This window comes from Nuphar pumila, chromosome 15 (assembly GCF_984573655.1).
Source record: "Nuphar pumila chromosome 15, dmNupPumi1.hap1.1, whole genome shotgun sequence".
Classification (NCBI taxonomy): Eukaryota; Viridiplantae; Streptophyta; class Magnoliopsida; order Nymphaeales; family Nymphaeaceae; genus Nuphar; species Nuphar pumila.
In genome coordinates this window covers 57,171,111-57,197,512 of record NC_143263.1, presented here as the reverse complement: position 1 = coordinate 57,197,512, position 26,402 = coordinate 57,171,111, and the positions used below count along the sequence as shown (strand labels likewise).

Here is a 26,402-nt window from a genome sequence, read left to right as displayed (position 1 = left end):
ACCCAAATCAGATTGGCGTGTCGTCGTGTCACAGGCGCATATCATCACACCATTTTAGCCGTTTGCTCCTCAGACACTGGCACTGGCACGTATGTATGAATATGTTATTTTGAGATTTTCAACACTTTTACCAATTTATCGATAATAAATTATTGTTATATTTAAATATAAAAATAATTTTAATTGAATAAACTACTAACATTCTCTACCCCCATGACTTTTTTGCAAAGAATTTAGAATTTACGTGACTTTTTTGCAAAGAATTTAGAATTTACGTATCAGGTTTTACCCGTATGCTCGTGAGAGAGAAAGGTGTCATACACACATATACATATGTTTTAATTGTAGCTAACATTATTTCAAAGAAATTTAACTTTTTAGTAATATTTATAATAATTCATTATTAAATGCAAAAATATTTGTTAATTGGATGAAATATTAAAAAATTCTTTTTCCCATGCACTTTTTTTGCAAAAGAATTCAGAGTTTTCGTGTCAAACCCGTGTCTCGTATCCGGTCGTATCATTGTGAGGGAAAGTTGAGAGAGCGGCATCATTCATGATACACGGCACGCATATATGCTAAGAGGCTCAGCGCCGAGGGGTTGGTTGACGCGCCCAAACCACCGCTCCGCCCGATCTGCTCCTCACCCTCAGCGTCATCTCCCCCTCTACTTCGATGCACCTCTTCCTCCCCAAACCTAACCCTAACCCTAATTCCACCGCCCAACCCCTCCTCACCCCTTCTTCTTCTTCCCATCGGTCCCACAGCAAGATGGCGTCTTTCTCCTGTTTAAACGAGAGTGCCGCGGCGTTCCCCACCTCGCCATCGCCGCCCGCGAATGCCCACTCCTCGTGACCTCATCCGAAGTGCCCTCCAGCTCGGCCCGCGATGGCGCCCGGCCGCAGAAGAGGACCCAGCAAGGGGTCGGCCGCTTCCGGAGCCCGGCACCAGTGGAAGCCCGGCGATCTCGTCCTCGCCAAAGTCAAGGGGTATCCTGCTTGGCCTGCTACGGTGAGTTCCTTTTCGTCTGTTTTCGGTCGATCCCGAGTTTCTTCCCTCCGATTGTTTGTTTGCGAACTCGGTGTTTTCTTTTCTAGGGTTTGATAGTCGCCCTTTTCTCTTCATGCTTCTGAGGTGCATCTTGTTGTATTGTTCTGCATGCTTATGGGTTTTCGGTTTTCTAGTGTTTCTTGTGATGGTTCTTTGGGGAGAATAATTGGTGAGGTCGAACGGGGTTTTCGTGCTTTTGTATAGGGTCTCTAGTCTCTATTTTCTATGTTTTTTTCTGGGGTATTTGGTTCTTGCTTTATGCGAATACCATGGACGAGTGTATTTCTGTGAAATCTCAAGTGAGTGGTCACAGTTTTTTTTTTCAATCGACAACTTGGTTGGTTTCTGTCTGCTAATGAGGAAATCTTGGCTCAAAATCCTCTTTTTTCGTTTCAAAGATCACATTTTTATGGCCCCGGGGTCAATCTCTAGACTGGTTGCTTGTACTAGTAGACTAGAATCTAGATCGCATGGTTGCCGCTGTTATATGGTGATGAGGGTTATAGGCTCTCCAGTTATATAGAAGGTTTAGGGATGCAGGGAATGGTGGAAAGCTTCTAACTTCTCACTGCGCATGGCTGTAGCTCGGGCCATGATGTGCCCTCTCGGAGTCTGTAGACTTGGAGGAGGGCATGAGGCTTCTTGCTTAGTTTATGTTACAGCGTTGTGCTTGGTCAATGGGTTCTTTCCTTATGGGTGCTGGGTCGAACTCTTGCATCAAGTTGGGGATTGATATATAATCATCAACACTCATGATGATGAAAACACGTATGCAACTGTGTTCTTTTTGCAGGATCACCTCGGAGTTATATAATTTCTTCGGTACATCTCGTGAGTTCATTACTGATATTTATGTGTCCTGGCTGTGCTTTGGCCCTAACCATAGTTCTTTGCTTGTCCAAACTCACACAAAAGGGACAGTGTTGGAGAACATTAGAATATTTGTTGGATCTGAAGTGCCGTTCTTCCAAGTAGTTGGCTGTGCTTACTACTGGCAAGCCACTTGTGCCCAATACACTGGTTTGGTTGTTCAGTTTTAGGTGGGAATTTTTTTGATGTGATGTGTGATTGCCATTGTTATTAATATTATTGTATTGATCATCTTCTAATTTCTTTAGTGCTTGTTTGGAGCATAGGATTCACTCTTGTAAATAGGAATTTCTTGTGTGCGTCTGTAAGTAGCTTCTCCTTTCCTTTCTTATACTCTGTTGTCCGTGGATTTTTTTTGTTTCCCAAACGTTCTTGTTTTCTAATTGTTCTGATGCTGTAGATGTTGTATTATAACTGAATGGAAATGATGTGAGTTTGAAACTTTGAATGATTTGAATTCACTTGTTTTGCTATTCTGATACTCTGGCAGCTAATTTGATGTATTTTATGCATCATTTTGTTAAATGAATATGCAGAAAGGTGGAGCTGGGATTAGATAACATTTAGTTTTAAATTGTGCTTTAATTCCTAGTTTTGTTGTTCATAAGTTAGCTGGCTGATTTAATTGTTCTTCCAAAAAATAAAGTCACTGGTTGTTGATGGTTACTTTTATGTGTGATATTCATTTTTAAGTTTATATTTCTGATGTGATTTTTATGCCTAAACTCTAAAGTAATTTTATTAGGGACAAATAACAATAGATATATAATCTTCTGACACCCAGGCCAAAACATCTATAGCTTTTGTGTTACATATTTCATGCTGTTGTATACCTTCTATTCATTCACTTTGTACTTCATATCGTTGATATAGGAAACATGATAGTATAAGAAGCTTGTTTTGATGTCATATTCCTCTTTATATATGTTTGGTAAAATTGATTGCCTTCAGTTTTTGTTTGAAATACTTATTTTAAATGATATGTTTCATAGTGACTCTTCTTGTATTATATGTTTTCTCAACTATGTTCTTTTTTCTTAATTACCTTTTTGGCGTTTTATGCATGTGCCGTTCTGTTTCAAATGGCAGGTGAGTGAACCACAAAAATGGGGCTACCCTCGTGATTGGAGAAAAGTGATGGTTTATTTCTTTGGAACATACCAAATGTGAGTTTTTCTTGTATAATCTTCATTGTCAGGAACTACTGTATGAGAAACACTTGAGGTTTTGTTATATAGGATGCACAATGAATATTATGAAATCATATTTTAGTTTGATGAGAAATCATTTGGTATAAAAATATGGCAAAAAAGAAAGTTTGAAGAATGTTCTTGTTAGTTATATGAACATGAATTTTATCTTTCCATTTGGTCATACTCTTATCTTCCCACACTGATGCCAAACATAATTCAATGAGTGTCTTGAATGGTGAAATATATTTCTGTTGATTGCAAAACTAATAGTAGCCCTATGTCACCGCAACGCGACATTTTAGCTGTCATGTTCGTGTTGACACACGTTGACACATGTACGAGTATCAGGCGCAGAGCGGGTATGCTTGGCACTTGAACCTCACGAAAAAACAAAACAACCCCCCCCCCCCCCCCCCCCCTTTGACTCTCTCTCGTCTTTCCACTCTCTTGGGGAAGACAAGAGAGGGAGACAAAGGGGAATCAAAAGAGAGGGAGGCAAAGAGCAGGAAGACGAGAGCCAGAAGGGGGAGGGAGAGCGAGAGAGACAAAAGTGGAAGACGCGAGAGAGAGGGAGACAAAGAGGGGAATCGAGAGAGAGAGGGGGAAAGACGAGAGCCGGGGGGGAGAGAGAGATCATTGGGAGAGAGAGAGCATATCTCCTCTTCTTCTTCTTCATCTCGCTGCAACAAACAAAGGGAGAGAGAGAGAAAAGAGAATCTGGAGAGAGATAGAGAGAAGGGGGAAGGGCCACACCCTTCCCTTTTTATAACTTGGTTAAACTGGTTTCATTGACCAGGTTTGGACAAATCCAAACCTGGTCAAGGAAGCTAAAAAGCTTTTAAAAAACAAGTTTCTCTCTCTTTTTTTTTTTTTCTCTCTCTCTCTCTCTCTATATCAGTGTCCCTGTACCCTCATTTTTTGAAGCTGCCTTGTTGTACCCTCCATACCCGCACCCGTACCCAAGTGGCATAGTATTAACCCCATTGCATCCTTTATTTTTGAAACTAGTTTGGACCAGAGTTACCGAAAGCGCCTAGGTAAGTGGGGAAGCGCGGAACGTCGCGCTTCCGAAACACGCGGGGAAGCACCCTTTTTAAATGGGAAGCACACTTCCCTTTAATGGGAAACACACTTTCCATCACGCTTACCCCGCGCTTTCCCCACGCTTCCCCCATTTTTTCAATTTTTTTTTGTATTTTTATTTTTTTGCTTCCCCTCGCTTCCTAGGTCGCTTCCGGTTCGCTTTCGAGATGATTCCCGGTTCGCTCCTAAGTGGTCCCACGCTTCCCGCTTCCTAAAATTTTGAAAGTATCTCGCTTCCCGCTCCCGCTTCCCGCTCCCGCTTCCGCTTCCCGTATCGCTTCCCGCTCCCGCTTCCTCAACAGGCAACCATGGTTTGGACACCTATATTTTTGATTCACTATTTTTGATATTAAGACAAGGGCTGCTATGCACAATTAATGATAGGTGAAGGAGCAGGTTTAGGCTTATGAGGCAATAGTGAAATAAATAAATTAAGGTTGCTACACTTCTATTCACATAACACATTTTTTGTCATAGAAACATCCTTTTCACATAGTTGTATCCTGTGAGCACTTTACTGGCTTCACTTTTGATGATGAACCTTGGTGAATCTGATGCCTTTAGCAATTGTTACTAATAATGCAATTCTTATAGACTCATGCTAGATGCTTGACAATTCTATCCCTGGTGCAATGCTGCCTATATGAACTTTGAATGAGCTGGCACAACCTCCATTCCATGCCAAAGTTTGCAAACAACATATAATACAGCCCGTGATTCATGCTGATGTCATACCTCCTATGTCACACAAACACTTCACTTAGCACACATGTCCTGTGTCAACATGGCACACAACACCAGACATACCATGACACCTCATGAACAGTTGTGTCAAACTCGGCCAACACTGTTCTTTGGCTATATCTATTTCTTTGTTATGATTTGATTGTTTTTTAATATTTACCTGTGTGCATTTTCTCTTAAAATGCCATTCATTAAAAATTACATTTCAGATTTCAACTTAGATTTATTAATAAATGTTTTTAATGATAATACTTTAGATTGCTGTTGATAATTTTGCATTGAAGATGCTTTTCATGCTTTATTGCTTTAGATTAAGGATTTTTAACATACATGATCATGTTGTCTCCTTTGTTTTTGGTTCTATAGAACTTTTGTCACACCAAGCCTGCTCATGTCATATGCTGCATTTGTGTATGTGTGACATAGTATGCTCATGATTGGACATGTTAATGTCATCCTGCTTTCAACCCGCCCTTCTCTATACTGGTGGTGCAGTGGGCAATAGGGATGCACACGAGCTGAGTTTCTAGCCGAGCCTGGGCTGTTCGAACTCGGCTTGGTTCAAAATGCCTCTGTCCAAGCTCGGTTTGAGCTCGAAGTCGAGCTTGTGGCATTGTCCAGACTCGGCTCAGTTCCGAGTTCGAGCGGAACATAGTTTCAATGGCATTCCAAAAAAGTTGATATTGTAATTTTTTTTGAGAAGGTAGGATTCTATCCCCAACCTCTCTCAACTTTTCACAAGTGACCCACCACTAAGCAAGAGAATGTATTTTGTCTATTGTGTCTGAAAAAAATATATACATACTAAAAATCCTCTAGATTAACATACAACGAAAAAGGTACAAGACGGGATTCAAACTCAACACCTTTTGAGGAAAAGACTAACACCCTACCCATTACAGTAACAATGACTTTTTGATTTTTTTTTGCAAACACATTATATATATATACTTTTATTCGAGCCTACCGAGCCTTATTAAGTTCAGTAGGTCCATCATGCTTGGCTCGTTTGCTCGTCCGAGCCTCAGAGCCACGTACAAGCTTGACTCATTTGAAGCACGAACGAGCTTTGGGCTGAGCTTAACTGAGCTGAGCCCTATGTAGTCAAAAGTGCGAGGCAGTGCCTAGTCGGTAGACCCCTAAAAAGGTTAGTCGAGGAATAGGCAGGATTAGTCAGACCAGTCGGTATCCCATTTGAAATATAAAAATATGTTTAATTCTTTTACTAATAAGATTTTTTAATTACACAACTACAAAATTGCACATGATTTCACCAAATATATTAATATACGTAACCAGAATATATATATATATATATACAATATATATATATATATATATATATATATATATATATATATATATATATATATATATATATATGTCACATGGGTGCGGGTGCGGGGGTGCGACAGGGCAAAAAATGTAAAAAATTATATATATATATATATATAATTTTAAAGTTTTAATTGTCATAATATCATTCATCATGCATGCAATATATCAACCTAAATATCAATCAAATAAGTAAAGCAATTACATAAATCAACTTAAATATCAATCAAATAAGTAAAACAGAAAATAACTAAATTACATACCAAAAGTATATCCTACAATGTATATGACGATGAAGTAATGGATCTTAATAATTTTCTTATTCATCATCAAATACATCATTAGAAGGAATACTGGGCTCGACTAAATCCATGTTTGTCATGTTTAAATCATGCTCTCCCTCGAAGTCACATTTTCTGGGTTTACATCCCAAAATTTGGATGTTTTTTGTATGCGTTATAAACCCGATTTGAAAATGTTAAATACAATACAAGTATATTTAAATAAAAAACTAAGAAATAATCAAATAACTAAGAGAGCAAATTAGTACCTGTATTCATCATTGGTTTGCGAAAGTAATCGAAGATTTGAATAAACATATACTAAATCCTCTGCACGCATGCTGGTGAGTTTGTTTCCCTTCATGTTGTGGATTTGAGAATATGTGCTCCAATTTCTTTCACAACAAGATGAACTAGCAGACTGCGATAGCAATCTTAATGCAAGACGTTGGAGAAGAGGTATTTTTGATCCAAATGTTGACCACCATGTGATATGATCTATATTATCCTCTTCTCTCGCGAATAATGCCGGTCCATATAATCTCGAAGATGAAAATTTTTCAAACTCTTGTGTGACTTGATGTAGAAGATATGCTTCTGGAAAAAGTCTTGTCATACACGCATTTCTATGTCTTGATAGCTCTGGGTCTAAATTTGGAGGGACACGACCAATACCACCTGCCCGCCACTTATTTGCATAATATTTTGGATTAAGAGAATGTGCCATGCAATGCAAAGAAGTGTTACTCTTATCCCATTTTCTGACTAAAATTGAATGAATATGGTTAAAAAATTCTTAATCATCTAATGCAGAATTATTTTCTGCATGCTTGAAAACTATAACTTGTATTTTTTCAATCATATTATCCCACATTTCATAAACTCTCTGAAGCATGGGCTCATCCCTTAACATTTCCCAAATAGGTTACTTAAATTGAAGGAAGTATACTACTCTGCCCCAAAACTCATCATCAAGAATGAATTTCTTAATTTATTGAGCCTTGATATCATCATCAACACGATAAAATGTCCAATTTTCATCAGTCACCATGTTAACCAAAACATTCTTCAATTTTTTAATCCTCTTCACCCTCACAACGATGGACGCAAAACATGTTTCAGCGACCTTCAACAATTTTAGGTCAGAATGCCTATTAAATATAACATTAGCACGACAACAAAATTTCTAATGGTTTTGACATTTCTTTCTAAATCTTCAATCCTTGAACATAAAGCGCTTGTGAATTTTCTTCTTCTTTGGGGTTGCAGATGCTCTTTAGGGCCAGATTTAAGCCATGTGCTACACAAGGAGTCCAAAAATTATGAGGGTACTCACTCTCCAAACTCAACGTTGCACTTTTACAAATTGGAGCGTTGTCTGTAATGATTTGTATCACTTTCTGATCACCCACTTCTTTTATGACTTCTATAAACAACCCTTTCAAATACTCTACATTTTTATATTCCACAGATGCATCAACTGCTTTCAAGAATTTTGGGTCACTAAGCGAACAAACAATAAAATTGATTAGTGGATGCCTTTGAATATCTGTTCATCTATCAGAAACAATAAAAACTCCATTTTTCTCCCATGAATATTTTTTAGTCTCCAGCAACCTCTCCACATTTGCCCTCTCTTCTGCAAGAAGTGGTGATCGTATTTTTTCTGAGCTTGGAGGCAAATAGCCACTCAAATTACAATTTGTCAAAGATGTTACTAAATCCTTCCAATAAGGATTTCTAGCCGCATTAAATGGGAGTGAACTAGAATAAAAATACCTCCCTACTTTTCTATCCATATCCTCCATTCTATATGTATTGAATGCTGCTTGTATCGTTCCTCTACTTCCTACATTTACTTTTCTTTTCAGCATTTTCTTGGTGGCTTCCAACACTGCACACTAATTGCACAAGAATTACTTATTGTCTTTCTCTTCTCATATTCTTCTTGTATTTTCTTATATTGTCTTCGCATTGCCTCATCAACTTTTCCGCATCATGAAATGCCATGTCCTGGTATTTTCAACAAATGAGCCTTCACTCTTGTGTAAGACCCAACAAAATCTCTTTCACGGAGCTTGCATCGAAATCTCTTGTTTCTACCACCTCCTTCTCCACTTCTTGCAAGCTTATCTACATGTACCCATAGTGGCCCTATATCATCACTCCCACTACAACTATCAACAAAATTAGCAGCAAAACTCACATGTGGGGATGAAGATGACACAAGTCATTTCCCTTTATCCATCATTTTTGTCCTGAAAACAAAAAAAATATATTAAAATCAATTATGCAGACAATCAAGATTTATAATATAGAGTCCAATGATGAGTTGTGGAGCCTGATTCAGAGTTTTTGCCCTTACTGGGGGGTTCACCCCCCCCCCCCCCCCCCCGCGGGTCCCGCTGCGCGTTCAACAGGCGGGGGGTCCAGGGGGGGTGCCCCTAGCGGGTGGTCGTAGGGGGTGGCGCCCCCCAGAAGACATTTTTTCTTGAGAGGGGCTCACCCCTTTCCCTGAAATCAGAGGGTGCAAGGTGGGGGCTCGGTCCCTCCCCTGCCAAAAACAGGGAGGGGCTCAACCCCACCCCTGAAATCAGAGGGAGTAGGGTGGGGGCTCGGCCCCTCCCCTACCGAAAACAGGGAGGAGCTCAGCCCCACCCCTGAAATCAGAGGGAGCAGGGTGGGGGGCTCGACCCCTCCACTGCCGAAAACAGGGAGGGGCTCAACCCCTCACCTGAAATCAGAGGGAGCAGGGGGGGCTCGGCCCCTCCCCTGCACTGACCCAAAAAGAGAGCGAGAGGGGGCAGGGAGGGGGGCTCGGTCCCCTACCGACCCAACAAAAGAGCGAGAGGGAGCAGGGGGGTCTCGGCTCCTCCCCTGCCGACCCAATAAGAGAGCGAGAGGGTACCTGCGACGAGGGAGAGGAGGAGGTGGCGTCAGGCTTCCTTGAGAGACGTCAGGAGGAGAGGAGGCGAGCGGGAGAGGAGGGGAGAGAATTAGGGCAATTTTTTTTGCCCTAATCCTTTTTCGCAGCCCCTTTTGATCGGACTACAAATTTTTTTTATGTTAAAAAAATGGACGAAAATGACCTTGGGTGCGTTGACCGCACCCAGGGTTGTGTTGACCGCACCGGGTGCCGCCCGTGTCGCATTGACGCGATGCACCCAGGGTTGTGTTGACCGCATCGGGTGCTGCACGTGCACCCACATCTCGTTGACGTGGGTGCAGCACCTGCTTTGCCGAGTCCCTGTGACTTATATATATATATTTTCAATTATTCATAATATATTCAGTATAATCAGCAAAATATGCTTTCAACCTTTCATATAAGCACAATAATTCATAATACTAAACATGCTTTCAGGCTTTTATAGAAAAAATCATCAAAAACAAAGTAACACACACATATATAAAAAACATAATCTAATCAATTAAAATTAACTGTGCATGCTTTCAATGTTTCACAAAAAAAATCCCAAAAGCAAGTTAACGCACACACACACACACAATATATATATATATATATATATAAAACTAAGCATGTTTTCATGATTTCACATAACAAATCACACAAACACACACTCATATATATATAAGAATAACAAATGGACTAGGTGCCTTAGTCGGTGCCTAGTTGGCAAAATTGGTACCATTCTATGTCACATGGGTGCGGGTGCGACACGGGTGCGGCACAATTTTAAAATTTTTGGACACGAGGACTTGGCAAAAAAAAAATATATATATATATATATATATTTATAATTTTATTGAGCTTGTTGAAAACATTTATACGGTATTGACTTTTCCTGTTATGTGAGATTTTTGTGATTCATCTTCTCAAAATTTACTAAGTGTGTTAAATAATTTCTAGTTTAAAATATCATGGAGATGGAAGCCTTTTTATTAACTGAAACATTCTTTTCTTTAGGTATTGGATTTCTTCAATAGTCGCATGGATGCACAAAATGTATTTATTTTATTTTATTTTTAAAATGCCACAGTGTGACTGTGCACAGTCACAGTCCACAGCACTGTGACTGTGCACAGTCACAGTCACAGACTGTGCGACTGTGCACAGTCTGTGACTGTGCACACTGCACAGCCTGTGACTGCAGCACAGTCACAGTCTGTGCCTCTTTTTATATATATATTTTTAAATAAAAAATATAAAAATTTGATTTTTTAGGGACATTTTTGGACTCGGTCAAAGTTGACCGAGTCCAAAATGTAGACGGACTCGGCCTAGACTCGTTGACCGAGTCCGACTCGGCGTTGACCGAGTCCGGGCCGAGTCCGAAGCCGCACCCGAGTCCGCACCCGTGTCGGGGCGTGTCGACTCGGGTGCGGCACCTCCTTAGCCGAGTCCGTGTGACATAGGTACCATTTAAGGTACCCACTTAGGAATTGTAAAGACTAGGCGTTTTACTTACACCTAGACTGTTTAGGCAAACTAGTCAGTACCTAGTCGGGGCTCTTGACTACATAGTTGGAGACCGAGCCGAGCTCGAAGCCGGCTCTGTTCGTTGTCCCTCCCTAGTGGGCAAGTGTCACAAGCTATCTTACGAAGACACTTTTGTATGCCTAAGGTGTCAACATTGACATGGCTAGACATGCTACTGACACGCAAGTGTCCACAAAAAGTGAACATGCATGTTGCATGTTTGCCACTTTCTCGAACACGGAGTGTCCAGTTTCGGACACCTTTAGGTATCTTGGACATGAAGTTCCCTGTTTAGAGCACAGAATATCCAGTATCTTGGACTTGAATTATCTAGCTTATGGCAGTTTAAGTGTCTTGGGCATGAAATGTCCAGTATTGGGCACAAAGTGTCCAATTTTTGTAGTTACATGTTCGTATTTCATGTAAATCGGCAATTATCAAACTTGAATGAAAAATGGATGTGCAATTTATAATTGCTTTTAATACTCTTTTTTTGTGCAGTTATTTGCTTCTCTCTTTGTATATGGTCTAGTTGGAAAATCATAGCTTCAAATTGTATCCACTCAATCTGACATCACAGATGTGTTCAACATGGTTTGTTTATTAGTAATCACACATGGATCATCTTTTTTTGATGAAAAAATATGATGTTTTTGAGTCTCAAATTTTGGTACATTTTGGGATGTTGATTTTTTAAATCCTTAGAAAATGAGCTTACATATCCTAAAAACATGATTCAAAACCTGTTTTCTACTAAAGAAACCATGCAGATCACATCTATAATGTTAGATCTACTAAAAAAGTGGAAAAATGTGAAAAACGTAGGACCTGTTTGGATGTGTTTTTATTTATTGTTTACAAACATAAACAGAGACACATTTTATAAAGAAGTGTCTTGCCTTTATTGACGATGAAGTAAATGTTCATATCACAAACTACTTAAACTAGAATGAAGAAAAAAGAGAGATAAGTGGTAGTGTTGGTGGTGGTGACCGTGATGATGATGGTTGTGGTGATAGTGATGGTGTTGGTGGTGATGAACAACTGGTAGTGGTGGTTATGGTAAAGAAGTGGTGGTGGTGATGAAATGGACGCAATTTAGTAGTAGTAGTAAGAAAAAGTAAATCCTCCTTTAAAAAAAAGTGTGATTTCTCATTATATTTATAAAAACTTGTTAAACAAAATAAAAATAATCCAACCGAACACCAAAAACTTGCTATTTGAAATAAGTGTAAATAGCGAGGAGCTATTTATAAAAACACCCAAAACAAAGCGATGGTGCTTTTTACTAGATTGCATGTGAAAACGACTGTAGCACACACACACACACACACACACACATATATATATATATATACATATATATATATATATATATATATAGTTGTTTCCAAGTGTCTAGTGTTCAAGATCTACCATGTTAGACACTTCATACTTGTGTTTGACATGAACCCCATGTCTCTGGCTTGTGCAAGGTGAACGGTAAATATTGGAAACCCTGCACATATAGGGAATATGTATACATGGATAGAAATGCAAAGGACGTCAAGCTCCAGAAAAAGTTTATCCTTCATCTTTGATCTCGAATTCCAGTGTGTTTGGGAAATCTGATCTTTTAGGATAGTTAACCTCTAAGAGGAGGGTGATTCTGTATTAGAATGTAGAAGTCGTCACTGAATCACTAATATTGTTTTTTAGGACAATTAACCTCTACGGGAGATGGATGGATCATTGCATCTATGAATGGTGATTTGTATATGATGGGGAAGTCATCACTGAATCACTGCACTGCCTATTTTTCTGGATTTGGGGTGGAGGTATGATTGACAATTCTAATATAATGCCAAGGAGAGCATGATAGACAATAGTTTGGCAGTGAAATAAATAACTCCTTCCTTTAGTGAAGAATTCTTAGGAATTAGGATCATCTTCAAATTTTCTTCCTCTGAGATGGCTTCAATAATCAAGGTCCAAGTTGCTTGGTGAGATCCCCTCCCTCCATGGGGTGGATTTCCATTGTAAGGAGCTGATGCCGTTTTTTTGTGTTTTCTTTTTTTGGTATGGAAATGCTGGTTTTCTAGTTATTGTATTGAATTTAAATAGTGAATGTGGTGTTAGTAATTTGGGGTATTAACCTTATAAGAGGCAATTGAGCTGCTAATGAAAGGTTCTTTTCTTTCATGAATCTAATTTGTGACTAAATATCTCTGTGATGTTGTATGATGGTGAATTCTAGAACGAGCTAGACAGAGCTTATGCCCTAGGTACTCGATTAGTAGAGGTTCTATCAAATATTTGATAGATACAATTTGTACCTTGCATTAATGGATTGAGTCCAATTAGGGTTTGGGAGCTCGCTTTTTCCTTTTGGCCTTTTCTTTTGGGGTTTGGAGGTGTGTGGGAGTGGGGTATCCTCTAATGGGAGTTGAATTTGAGATCCCTCTAGGATATGTTAGCTCTTAGAGCATACCCTGGGGATCACACTTTTTGGACGTAAAAATATGATTTTCAAGTCATAAAATATAGGCATATTGTGGGTTGTGATCTTTGAAGATCTTATAAAACCTACATACATGTCACTGTCACATGATGAAAAACTTGTTTTCTACTAACACTTGCATATAGATCATATCTGTAGGGTTTGATTGTCCAAAAAAACTAAAAAATTGTGGAGAATATTGGTTTCTACTCGGTGGGTATAGGTGCATCTGAAGCATCCCTATCGTTATTATATATGTGTAAGCATTTATATGTGGACTAAACCTTTTGCGCAGATTAAAATGAATTCAATGATTGCCTTTTGTTGCCATTTATTATTGTCTATTAACCTGGAGTTCCTTGTCATACAGTGCCTTCTGCAATCCTTCAGATGTTGAAGCATTTACCGAAGAGAAAAAGAATTCCTTGCTAACTAGACGTCAAGGCAAGGGTGCAGATTTTGTTCGTGCAGTTGATGAGATCACCCAGATGGCTGAAAAAACAAATAAACAAAGCCATGAAGATGTATCTAAATCAGTTGATAATGGTGCAGTATCAGATGCTGGAAATCTAGAAGCTAGGACCATCTCATGTATTGATAACATTAACGTAAAGGCATTCCCTTGTTTAAAGCAGTCTTCTTTCTCAGAAGCCCAAACTGCTCCTTTAGGTGAAGTTGATTCCTTTCTTTCTGTAAAGACTGTAGACCCCAAGATAGAAGCAAATGAACAGCTAGATACAGAGGTAGTGTCTGAGGAGCCTACTTTGAGTGATATGGGTCTTAGTCAAACTGGACAAATTCCATTTCTTGCTAGCAAGTTTTCAAGAAAGAGATCAAGAAATACTTTAGTTCAGAGTCTTCAGACATCTACTGTGCCTGGAAATATTCTTTCTGCCCGACAAAGTAGAAGTTTATCCTATTTTGAAGATTCAGAACCAAACAAGCCTGTCTTTTCATTGGTTGATGATGATGCTAATGGAAATTATGGACCACTTTGTTTAACAGGGTTAGAGTCTACAAGAAGTAATGTAGCCAGAAAACTGCCTGGTGAATTGGATCATAAGGATGCTGATTCACCTGTCACTACCCAGAGGATGAAGCTAAGAAGTAAAGCAGATGTCAATAACTGTGATAAACATCCTATTAACTCATGTTCCAGTTTGAGTTATTCATCCACAACTTTTGTGGCTGATGAAAGTAGTAGTGATAGCAGATCTGTAGTGGCGGTTAAAGAAGCAGGAACATGTATTCTAGGTGTAGACACTGTTTCTACAAATGGAAAAATTGAAGTCTCTGAGATTATTGTTGAATCATGTGACAAGGGTATTGAAGTGAGCAGCATGCGCCCTTTGTCTGATAAAGAGAGGCTTATAGGGTATTTAGCTCTGGATGATGGTCAAGTGAAGTCAGCGGTTTTAAAGAAGAAAAGAAAACCTAACAGAAAGAGAGCTATTCTCGAGACTGTCGAAAGTATTAAGTCGGTCAAGGACATGCCCTTAGATTCTGGTTGTAAAGGTTCTCCTTTGAGGTCACCGGATGCATGTGAGAAAGCTAATGAGCATTGTCCTGTGATGAATGGTGATGAACACTTGCCTTTAGTGAAAAGAGCAAGGGTTCGAATGGGAAAGCCATCTATAGATGAAAGGGAACTGGATGTTCCATCGGACGCTACAGAAAAGGGTGCAAAAGAAGACTTGGATAACTGTCCATCTTTGGCCACCATATCTGATGACAACCACCTGGCTATTAGCTCCATGGTAGGGGATAAAGGAGATATTTCCAGTTTCTCTGTTTTAAATGATGATTCAAAACCTAAAGAAAATGGTGCTTGTTTGCCCTGGAAAGTGAACCACCTGCCTATTAGCTCCATGGTAGGGGATAAAGGAGATATTTCCAGTTTCTTGGTTTTAAATGATGATTCAAAACCTAAAGAAAATGGTGCTTGTTTGCCCTGGAAAGTGAAAAAGTATCATTTGATGGGTTCGGTGGACAATGAAGCAGCTCTGCCACCTTCTAAGCGCCTTCATCGTGCTTTGGAAGCAATGTCAGCCAATGTCGCTGAAGCTGCTGATACCTCTATTGAGCTTCAGGAAATTGAACGCCAGAAGGCAAGCGAAGTGCAAAGTAGTGGGCTTGAATTGTTTGATGACATTATGGAGAATAATGTGCATAATCTGTCAATAAATGGTTCTGTTGAGACTACAGTAGAGTCAATGTTGCATAAACCAAATGAAGGTGTGGGATTTGTTAATGATGGCTCCGGTGTGTCTTTGAGTTCTGAGCCAGATACATTACCTGTTGACATGTGTTCTGAAGAAAAACTGCAAGGCAGTCATGTCGAAAATCATGACAGTCTACCACAAGAAAATATTGTAAAGATGGGAAAGGAAGGTGAAAACCTTGTGGATGAGAAGTTCCATGATGAGACTTGTGAAAATTGTTCATTCTCAGAAAGCAAGCTTAGTTCTGCTTCTGTTCAAGGTGTGTCAATTGATTCATCTCCCAAGCGATATCATGCCACAGATTCTCTGTTGCTTGATGGAAGTGGTTCTACTTCCAAAGTTGATATTGCAGATGTGGATAATTCAAGTGTGAAGTTCAAGGAGCTTTCTGAAAATGAACACATTCCAACAATCAAGCAAATTGGACCTAAGCATTTGATTGTTCAGGAGAAAAATTCTGTTCCATTGGATAGAGGTAATGGCGATTCTTCACTTGTGATGGCTAAAGCTGAGGATGAGAGCTGTATTTCAACCACAAAATATGGGAGCATCTTTGTGCCTTCAAAACCTCGCTTAGAAGAGGGTGCTGATGTGACTGATATGTAAGCTTTGTTGGCTCTTTTATTATTGTTTCCCTTGTTTTAAGATTTAATAGGGCAGCTGGGGCAGCACGCTGGTGAAATCCGAACCTGATAACCCTCAGCTGATATATTTAACTTTTGCCTATCTAGCTACCACCCACCCACCCCTATTCAACATAATTAAAAAAATACACCTATGTCTTGAAAATTTCCAAAAATGCACCTAAGCTTTGTTACGGACTTACAGTTAATCACAATGACATAAGGATAGTTTGGCATCAAAGTTATAGGGAAACCTCAAACATGACCTTTTAAACTATTAATTACTTTTTTTTTCTCTCCTCTTTCAAACTTCCAATTTCTTATTTATAAGTCAAACCAATTTGTTGTGGCATGGGGATGATCAAAATATTTTAAGGTTAAATCAAAATTGTGGAAGATGTTAAATCAAGAAATACATAATGCATAAGCCTCACAAGCCCAGAATATCATATAAGACCAAGAATATATTCTAATTGTTGGAGGGTAAAATGGTAATATCTTTGTAACCCAAGATAGGTTAATAGGAAGGTAGGAACCATAGTCACCAATATTGCTGATATTTTGAAAATATCATGATACTATCAGATTAGTTTGTAACTTTCTACTAGCTAAAAAAATTCAAGATATCACTATATTTTTAAAATATCGTTGATGACATAAATATTGCTTATAATGTCATGATATTTAAAAAATTCTCATTTTATTTGTTTTAAGTATATCTATATATATTGTTTTACTTTTAAAAACCATTCTAACTGTTTCTTTATATTTTCATAAGAACAATACTGCTAAATCCTATTCTTTATTCCTCTTTTCTTCTTTACATTTTTGAATTTTTAAAGACATTTGACATTGTTCTGAGATTTTCCTGAAAAAATCTACCTTTTGAAAAAACCAAAAAAAAACCCAGCCAAGAAATTTCCAGGAATGAGGTTGGTGACTATGATAGTAAGTGCAGTTGATTTTAAAAAAGTTTGTTTTTTATCTACGTAAACTTTGGTGCTTTTTTTGAAAATTTCCAACATTAGGTGTATTTTTGAATAATGCCAGAAAAGTAGGCCCCATTTTGAAAATTTCCCTTCTGCTTTCCTATTTATATTGCTTTACTGGGTTTACTTTTTTCCATGTTGATTTCTATGCAGGCATGGAACTAGAAATGTGCTTAAGCTTACAGCGAGAACAAAAAGTGCTGATCTAGTTTCAGAATTGATGCCCATGAAAGATCTGCTTGCTGCTGCTCAATCCAAGCTAAACTCATCACGTTCTACCTCTCTCTTGCATCGTTCTCCTTCAGTTGAAGACAGGAATGTTCGTTTTTCAGCATATAACCCATCTCCATTAGATAGGCTTAATAAATGTGAAACAGTATATCCTCCGACATCAACTGCACCTAATGATGGCAAGCATCATTTCTGCAATAATAGCTGCACGAGCCCTGATGTGAATTCCTATGCATCAAATGGGGAAGATGGGACACTTGAAACCAGACCAAGTTATGCACAGAAACCTTTGGATAAACTCACTGAAAGTGCAAAAATTAGCTCAGCATTGAAATCTTTCGAAACTCTGCTTTTCACACTATCAAGGACAAAAGATAGTATTGGTCGTGCAACCCGTGTTGCTATTGATTGTGCTAAGCATGGCGTTGCTAGTGAGGTCAGTTCATCTCTTTTATCAAATATTGTTTAGGATCTTAAGCTAGTAATACATGACAGGATGCATCTCGTGCTATCTGCATATTGCTGTTCTGAATACTGTGTGGAAGTTTGTCATAAATTGCAAAAATGCTACTAGATTCTGATCGAGCTACTACTCTGTACTTGTGGTCTAAATATTGATTTGTTCAAGTTGTGTATGCTCAAGAGCATTGATATTGCTCTGTGCGTCTTTGTGGTTTTGGGTTGCAGTAGTTGGCTGATTGGCTCTGTCTGTCTAAGTTGCTTGCAGAAGGGACATACAAAACTGTCACAGGGTTATTGACACGGATACAGATACAATATGGCTTCATGACACAAATTTGAGTTTTTTGTTCCCCCATGAAAACTAGGACAGGAGAACACTAATATATACTTATATTTACGTTTATAATATTTGATACACAAAGCGAGTGCTTGCCCTGATGAGTTGTCAACAGCTACAAGGTCACAAGTGAAAACAACAAGAGAAAACTGTACTGGAGGAGACCCTAAAGGGGCAAGTTCCCAAGCCTGCTAATCAGAATCCATTGTATGTCCTGCCATTCCGTTATTCCTTTGCATAAAGTGAAATTTAGGACTGAATGTATGCATTCATCATCTTGAATTGTCCATGTTGGCCTTTGAATAATTTGTCATCTCTCTCTCTACCACCACCTATGTCACAAGGATGCTTCAATTTACACCCATATTGTGTCCATTTATATACTATTCCTCATGGAAAAGTACACAAAAATCGCCTTTCTTGTGTCCTTTTAGGCATGTCCATGTGACATAGGCCACCATGCAAGAAAATCTACCACTGCAATATGATGCCCCATTTCTTTTTCTTCCTCATCCAAGGCACTAGAAGTATGTGTCTTATTTAGGATACCTATGTGAAAATCCCATTCGGGCCATGCTTTATGAGGAACTAAAGGTTGAACATGACCATAGCAGATACCAGATGGTTTCCTCATTTCCTCCAAAGATGTGGCATATCATGGCCATGTAAAAGCCTATCCGTTTGAGGTTGCGTTGTGTACGAATGCACCCTTGCAACACCAACCAAGTGGAAGCTATGCCACATAGACATGGCTGTTTGGAAGCCGTACCTGTGTCGACATGGCTCAACACAGGTGCTGGTACTGGACGCAGCGTGGTTATGTGCTGGTCTGGGTCAGGTCGGGTCCAACGCTGACCCAACCCATTTTTTTTATTTTTTGGTTTCTCGAGCGAAAGACAGGGAGGAAGAAGAAGGAGGAGGAAGAAGAAGAAAAATAAGAAAAAGAAGAAAAAGGAAGAGGAGGAGGAAGAAGAAAAAAAAAGAGAAGGAAGAGGGCATACCGTTAGGGTTGGGCTTCTCCTCCTCTTCTTCTCCTTCTTCCAATCTGCTAGAGAGAGAGAGAGAGAGAGAGAGAGAGAGAGAGAGAGAGAGAGAGAGAGAGAGAGAGAGAGAGAGAGACCCTTCCTCCTTTTATAAGATGTCTTATTAGATGAATCCTAATATAGTGGATCCATATATAATCCAGACCCAAACTCTCTCTCTCTCTTTATATATATATCCATGTCCCCGTACCCACATTTTTTGAAATTGCCATGTCATACCCTGCACACCCGTACCTGTACCCGTACCCATGTGACATAGTGTGAAGTTATCGTTCACGGGTTAGGGTGAGGTCCACATATAGTCTTCTTCAGAAAACCATTATTCAGTGTTCTAGAGGGAGAGAAAGCATGATCTAATTGTCAAAATTATTGAAGCATTATCATTTCTTACTGGCGATATATTATTTCAGGTTAATTGTTTGCCTTTGGAGTGGATGCATCGTGGTGGTCCAGCTTGGTGAAAGTTTCTATTTGGTTACAAGTGCATCTGCACTAGGAAGAGAAAAATAGGCTGTTTCTTATAGATAATTGTGGGCTTCATTCAACATGATCATGTTGATTATGGTGATACTTTTGCTTCTGTCAGCATGTTAGCAATTGAGGGTATTATCTTAAAGGGGTGGTTTTCAAACTGTCTGAACTTTGAAACCATCTTGTACTTGGTCACTTGGATTTGTTTGTTGATTCAGTTGATCTCTATATGGAGTGAATTGCGTACTGTATGTGACTCGAGGAATAAGTCTTTCCATGACATCTATGGCTAAGGGCACATTTGGAACTAGGAAAATGCTAGAAAAATGCAAGTCGAAAAGGAAAAATGGAAACTTCTCTGTTCATTCCAATTGAGAAGATTTTTGAAAAGAACAATGTTCTATTTTGCCTTGATTTTGACAGGAAAAAGAATTTTAACCGATAATTTTTTTTTGGTTTTGATGACAGCCTTCACCCTAATCAAAACACTCTTAACATTTTGCCAACCTGATATTCTCGAATTACATAGATGAGAATAATTTTCATAAAGAAACATTCTCATAGCCAACATTTTTTCCTATGAGATTTTTCCCCATTTCACAACGTGCCCTAATTCTTTGTTTGGGCTAGGTCGTGGCCAATCTGATTTTGCATGAAGATCTAGCAGGCCCACCCATTATGGTCCTGCTTCGAGCCCGATATTTAGCATTACTAGGCCTCCGTGGGCCTAATAATAAGGCTTTCTTACTTGATAAGCCTGGAAGCAGATCTTATTCAAGCACAATCTGATCAATTGACAACCTAATAGACTGTTGAGAGTAGGCTAAAATCTAGTAAGCTTTTGAGGAGATGGATGTTGAACGTCAATTTGTTGGAAGACTTGAGGTTGTGTATTTAGCTTTTGATTATGTATATTGAAATAAAATATATTGTAGATATAGTTGCTAAGTTTCAAATTATCGATCCTCTTATGTATGATATTTGGCAGGCATTATCATCATTCCTCAATGTTCCAACTACTTGCTGTTGGTTTTGTGGGTCCTGCTTCTCCGCCCTTCTCATCCAGAGTTACATAGTCATCCCACTTCATGTCATATGCCCTCTTACAACCTTACTCAAAAGTCTTTATTGTTATTCCTCTTTTTCTAATTTCTTCTAATTATCAACCTTTTTCACCTGTGTTGTAAGTTGTAACAGGTCGCCATGCAATGTCCTAGCCATTTTATGCGCTACTCTTTAGGTCTTTTTATCGTTTTGAGGTGCAGCAGTTTCTATATGTTTCAGTCTTGCACTTTGTTTTGAGCTGCAGCAGTTTCTAAATGTTTCAGTCTTGCACTTGGGACCATGATTTATCAGTATCATTTTGCTGTTACATAGTTTGTCTAGAAGTGTCTCAAAGACAGTTTGGAAGCTTTGTCCAAAAATTTGTCCTCTTATTTGGATACAGATACAGTTTGTATATTTGTATCAACATTTATAGTTATAAGTGTTGGATAAAAAGGATTTTCCAGTTAGCTATGGTCCGATGAAGTAGATTTTTTTGTTTTTCCTTCACTTTGAAGTATATTTGTGTCTTTTTCCGTGTTTCCATGCTTATGAAATTGATTATTTTCTGCATCGCCATTTTGCATGGATTCATGTGTATTTATTTGTCAGATTTTAGGTTTGCGTTTTCTTCAGGATGCTTCAGTTGCATTATTAGTCAAGATATGTAGATGTGCCTTTTATTGGATAAAATCACCAAATATACTCAATAAGAAATCTAACATGTCTGTCTACTGTGAAGGCAGAGTCTAGAATGGGACTACATGCATTCACCAGTTAAATGAGCCATATCGAGTGCACCTCTGTTTTAGCATTTTAAGGGTGCACTTTTGATAGTTCATTCCACATTCATGATATTCTTCTTTAGCACTTTGTACCAGAGTTACTGGAAGCGCCTAGGTAAAAGGGGAAGCGCGCTTCCCCGAAGCGTGCTTCGGAAGCGCGAAACGTTGCACTTCCGAAGCGTGAGGGGAAGCGTCCCCCTTTTTTTGGGAAGCACGCTTCCCTTTTATGGGAAGCACGTTTCCCTTTTATGGGAAACACACTTCCCATTTATGGGAAGCGCGCTTTCCCCCACACTTCCCCATTTTTTCCATTTTTTTTGCTTCCCCCTCGCTTCCGGTTCACTTCCTAGGTCGCTTCCGGTTCGCTTCCGAGACGGTTCGGAATTTTCTTCTAAGTAGTCCCACGCTTCCCCGCTTCCTAAATTTTTGAAAGTGCCTCGCTTCCCGCTCCTGCTTCCTCGACTGGTAACTCTGCTTTGTACCAGGGCCAAGACTATGCCCAGGTCTAGCAGGTGAAACGACCTGGGCCTGTCTTAGCCAACTCTTTGTTTCTGTGGTTTTTGATCCTTTTTTAATATCCAGCAAGTGTATCCTCTGTTCAATGCATTGCGTATGTTCTGGAGGAAACAACCTGTGGAGTTCATCTCATTCAACAAGTACATGAGGGAATTGGCCTGAATTCTAAATGAACTCTTTATTTTCAAAACATTATTTGTGTTACTATTTCTGGTGCTCCTCTTAGTGCTTAAGGCTGCATCTTAGGATCTTCTTCAACATGCTGCATTGTCTAGTAATAGTAAGTAGTTATCATTGTCGAAGTGGCAACTTAAAGCTGCATATATTAGCATCTTCTTGAATGTGCTGCTTTGTCTAGTAATAGGCTATCATTGTCAGGGTGGCAACTTTGGTCCTTCATGATCTGGATCCCAAAGATTTGGTTTTAAGTACTAATAAATACGCCTTATTACTCAGGTGGTTGATCTTCTGCTTCGATATCTGGAAAATGAGCCAAGCTTGCACCGAAGGGTGGATCTCTTCTTTCTTGTGGATTCTATTACCCAGTGTTCTCGGGGTCAGAAAGGTATGCCACACCTTTGTACATGTTCGTTTTCTCGTGACTTCTCATGATTCATATTCTGACTTACATTGTCTTGATGAGTTATGCTTATACTGGTAATTGTTGAAAAATGGTGGTTTTGCTTAAATTTTCAGGTATCGCTGCTGATTCTTACTCTTCTGCAGTTCAAGCTGCACTTCCACGTCTATTGTCTGCTGCTGCTCCTCCTGGAAATGCTGCACGGGAAAATCGAAAGCAATGCCTCAAGGCAAGCCCTTTTAAAAACTTGTGCTTTTGAGCTAGGCTGTGTGGGTTGTCTTTTCCTCATTTGTTTCCTTTTAAAGGTCTTGAGGCTGTGGTTGGAAAGAAAAACTCTCCCAGAATCTGTTGTGCGAAGGCATATGCAAGAACTTGACTCTATTAATGAAAGCAGCATTCTTGCAAGGCGTCCACTGAGGACAGAGAGGGCTCTCAATGATCCTCTTAGGGAAATGGAGGGTATGCTCGTTGACGAGTATGGCAGGTGGGTTTCTCTTTCTTATCGAGTAAATTGTTGCATACAGATCTTGTTTTGATCAGCTACTTTTCTTGACTGCAGTAATACAAGCTTTCACATTCCTGGATTTACCATGCCACGCTTACTTCAGGATGAAGAGGAATTAAATGCAACTGATGAAAAGAGCATTGCAGGTCCCATCTCAGTGGAACCCTGTAAAAATCTTGATGAATCTAAATGGACTGGGAAACCTCCGTCAGACAAATATCGACATATTTTAGAAGATGTTGATGGTGAGCTGGAAATGGAGGATGTTTCACCATCTTGTGAAACCGATGTATCTACATGTGATGTTTCCAGAAATACACTATCGTCCATCAATCAGTTTGATAAGTACAATTCTTTGCCTGTGGACCAGCCTCCCCTCCCAGAAGAGATACCACCATCTCCTCCACCTCTGCCTTCTTCGCCTCCGCCACCTGCTCTGTCACCACCTACTTTTCCCCCATCTTCCCTACCAGTCCCTTCGTCTATTTCTCACTCCTTTGCTGAGCCTGAATCACAAGCATGCATGCATAAAAATGTAAGTATGGTTTCCCTGTAAAAATGTTATCATTGACTCTTAGTATCTGTAGATCATGTTGTGGATCATCTCTTCAGAAAGCATTGTTGTATACAGTAAATTGATTCAGTTTTATGCAAATAGAATTACCAAGGCCAGGTGCCGCAGCAGTTTGTCCAGCAACAGGCCATGGAAAATGTTAGTTCATCACACTTGGATACCATACCACACTCTTGTGCTGGTTATATGGATCCTCAAATACGGATGCCAAGTACTGCTCCTTTTGTAACTTCTGGTACATATGGTGGCCCACATTCTAGTCATCTAGCTGTGCAGGCTGGGAACAATATCCAGCAGATGGCTGGTTCACAGTTGCCTAACAAGAATTTCCATCTGCGTCCACCAGCATGCGCAGTTTCCAATCAGTTCTCCTTTCTTCATTCTGAGCCACAACAGCGGTTTCAGCCATGGCAAGAGGGCTCCACACATGATTTTGAAAGTCGATCTCACTTAGTGCATTCAAGAACTAGGGAGTCTTTCTCCTGTGACATGGGTAGAATGAGAAGTGTGCCTGATCAGATGGATGGAGGGTGTAGATTTGCTGCAACCACCCATTCAGGTACAGTACCATATTTTGAATGATGTGCGGATTGCAAGCATGGAGTGTGCTTTTTAGCTTAAATTAATGCTTTCAACTATGGATTGGTTAAGATCTTAATTCTTTCCTTTTGACAGTGTATACAGGCCCTCATAAGACTGAACCTGTACATGGTCATGCTTCTTATTATGGCCCTCACGATCATCCAAATCAACGGCGGTCTTCGCCTTCAGTGGGTTTGGATTATCACCAAAAAATACCCACTTTTTATCGTCCAGTCCAAAGGCAGATCTCTGAAACCACTGGCGGTCCTGGTAATTCTCTTTTTTCTTCAACGAATCTGCCACTGTTTTCCTTTAATATGATGATTCATTATTGACCAACTGGATGCTTGAACTCTAATATTTCGCAATTAACAGACAAAATCTTTAAGTCTCACTGGAATTACGTTTATGCTCTTTGTAGTCCCAAGCTTTTGGAGACCAAACTAGCCGCCTTGGTTGTAACAAACTGGGAAGCACTGGTACATTGTCTTTCCACCACCATATGCACAAGTTTTTATACTTTTTATCTTAACATTGATCCTTATTGCCTTGTCATCATGCTGACATGTGATCGTCGGATTTCTAGGTGTAAGCCATTTTTTGATTCATGGCCATTACAATATGGACATTTTCTCTGCTGAACTTTCTTTCCGGCAAGAAGCATCCGAGGCGAGGATATCCTACTGAAAGTTAACATATGCGGTCCACCTTATTGTATATATTGTACTTTATATGTTCTGCAAATGCAGAACATCGTGAGGAGAGCATTGTTATAACCGATGGCTGTTGCGTATCCATTATCCAGTTAATCTCAATAGATCAGTTTTTTAGGTCCTTCAAAGTGAGCATCATGGGATGTTTTGTCCTGTTAACAATGCGAAAAAATCTCAAGACATGTTTAAGGCCTAGGTGCTTGTATAACTGTATAATTTGAAACAGCCAACCTTTCTTTGTGATGACAGAGATTCTTCCCAGACGCCTCCTGCATGCTTCGAGGATCTTTTGCTTCCTTGTGCCACAAGTGATTCATTAGTGCTTGTTCAGGTACAAGTGGGTGGGGTGCTCATCTTGCTCTTGTAAAACAGATTCACTGCTGGGTCCCATCTTGCTCTTGTAAAACTGATTCCCTGTAAATTCTTTTAATTAAAAATTTAATAAAAATACTGTAAACTACTGTTTCTTGGGATTTGCTTTTCTTGAAATTGTTGGTGTGGACTTTTTTCTTCACATTTTATGGATGTAAAATCGTGAGTTTGCTCACAAGGACTCTGCCCATCTGGTAGAGGCGACTCGTGAATGTCACCAAGCTGAAGGGATGTCATGAGTTTGAAAACCATGGATGCGCATCCTTTGCCACGGGGCGGAAGCTGAGTTTACTTACTCTCTGGTGGGCAAGGGAGACTTGGGGTTTTTGCACCAATAAGTTTCTAACGGGTGGAGTGGTTTTCCTCAGTTATCTTAAAATTTCTTCACGACTATTAGTCTGCCATTTTCAAAGAGACATCAGCTTTGTGATTCTTGGTATTTAAATTCCTCGTTAATATCAGTGTCTGCACCATAGAAAGTTAGCTGATACTTTGAAATTATTGTGATTTTATCATTTGAAAAGCATAATAAAGGTTTGATGAACTCAATCTATAACCTACGTGAACATATCGTGTTTTACAATAAGTGTAGCAAGATTTCTTACTTTGTAATCTATATCGTTTTATTTATTTTTGTTTGTTCATTGCAGTAGAGCATCTTGATATTTTCTCGAAAGAAACGATCTTTTTAGTTTTCAAATTATCTTTGCAGTGTGTCCCGCAAAAGATGAAATTGTCTGCCTGTACATTTTTAAGTATTTCTTTATCCTCTTGACCAGTCAAAATAGTGCATTTTATTTTGCAAGTATTGTCCAGTGCTGTGATCAGGGGCTCCGCCTTCTTAGCTACTGGTGGCTGTGGTTTATCACTTAAC

General features: G+C 39.4%; 1 protein-coding gene across 2 annotated transcripts; it reads left to right on the top strand.

The window, feature by feature from the left end:
* The first annotated feature begins 599 nt into the window (after positions 1 to 599).
* Positions 600 to 25,626, top strand: LOC149815410 (protein HUA2-LIKE 3-like). Of its 2 annotated transcripts, none has more exons than XM_089988437.1 (12): positions 600 to 1,014; positions 3,013 to 3,089; positions 13,850 to 16,303; positions 17,467 to 17,980; positions 22,659 to 22,767; positions 22,899 to 23,011; positions 23,088 to 23,266; positions 23,342 to 23,822; positions 23,946 to 24,420; positions 24,537 to 24,713; positions 24,865 to 24,922; positions 25,030 to 25,626. In XM_089988437.1, exons 1-11 carry the CDS (start codon positions 892 to 894, stop codon positions 24,888 to 24,890), a joined length of 4,728 nt encoding a protein of 1,575 aa, XP_089844563.1. In that variant the 5' UTR covers positions 600 to 891; the 3' UTR covers positions 24,891 to 24,922; positions 25,030 to 25,626. The 2 variants fall into 2 exon arrangements, with proteins under 2 accessions (XP_089844563.1, XP_089844562.1); XM_089988436.1 differs by having other exon boundaries at positions 24,819 to 24,922.
* The last annotated feature ends 776 nt before the right edge of the window (positions 25,627 to 26,402 follow it).

What these genes read in the sequence shown, in the direction of transcription:
- LOC149815410 (XM_089988436.1), top strand. Translation starts at nt 892, where the DNA reads ATGGCGCCCGGCCGCAGAAGAGGACCCAGCAAGGGGTCGGCCGCTTCC. An exon ending in GGTGCTGATGTGACTGATAT is followed by an intron (nt 16,304 to 17,466) that starts GTAAGCTTTGTT and finishes ATTTCTATGCAG; the next exon opens with GCATGGAACTAGAAATGTGC. An exon ending in TGAAACCACTGGCGGTCCTG is followed by an intron (nt 24,714 to 24,818) that starts GTAATTCTCTTT and finishes CGCAATTAACAG; the next exon opens with ACAAAATCTTTAAGTCTCAC.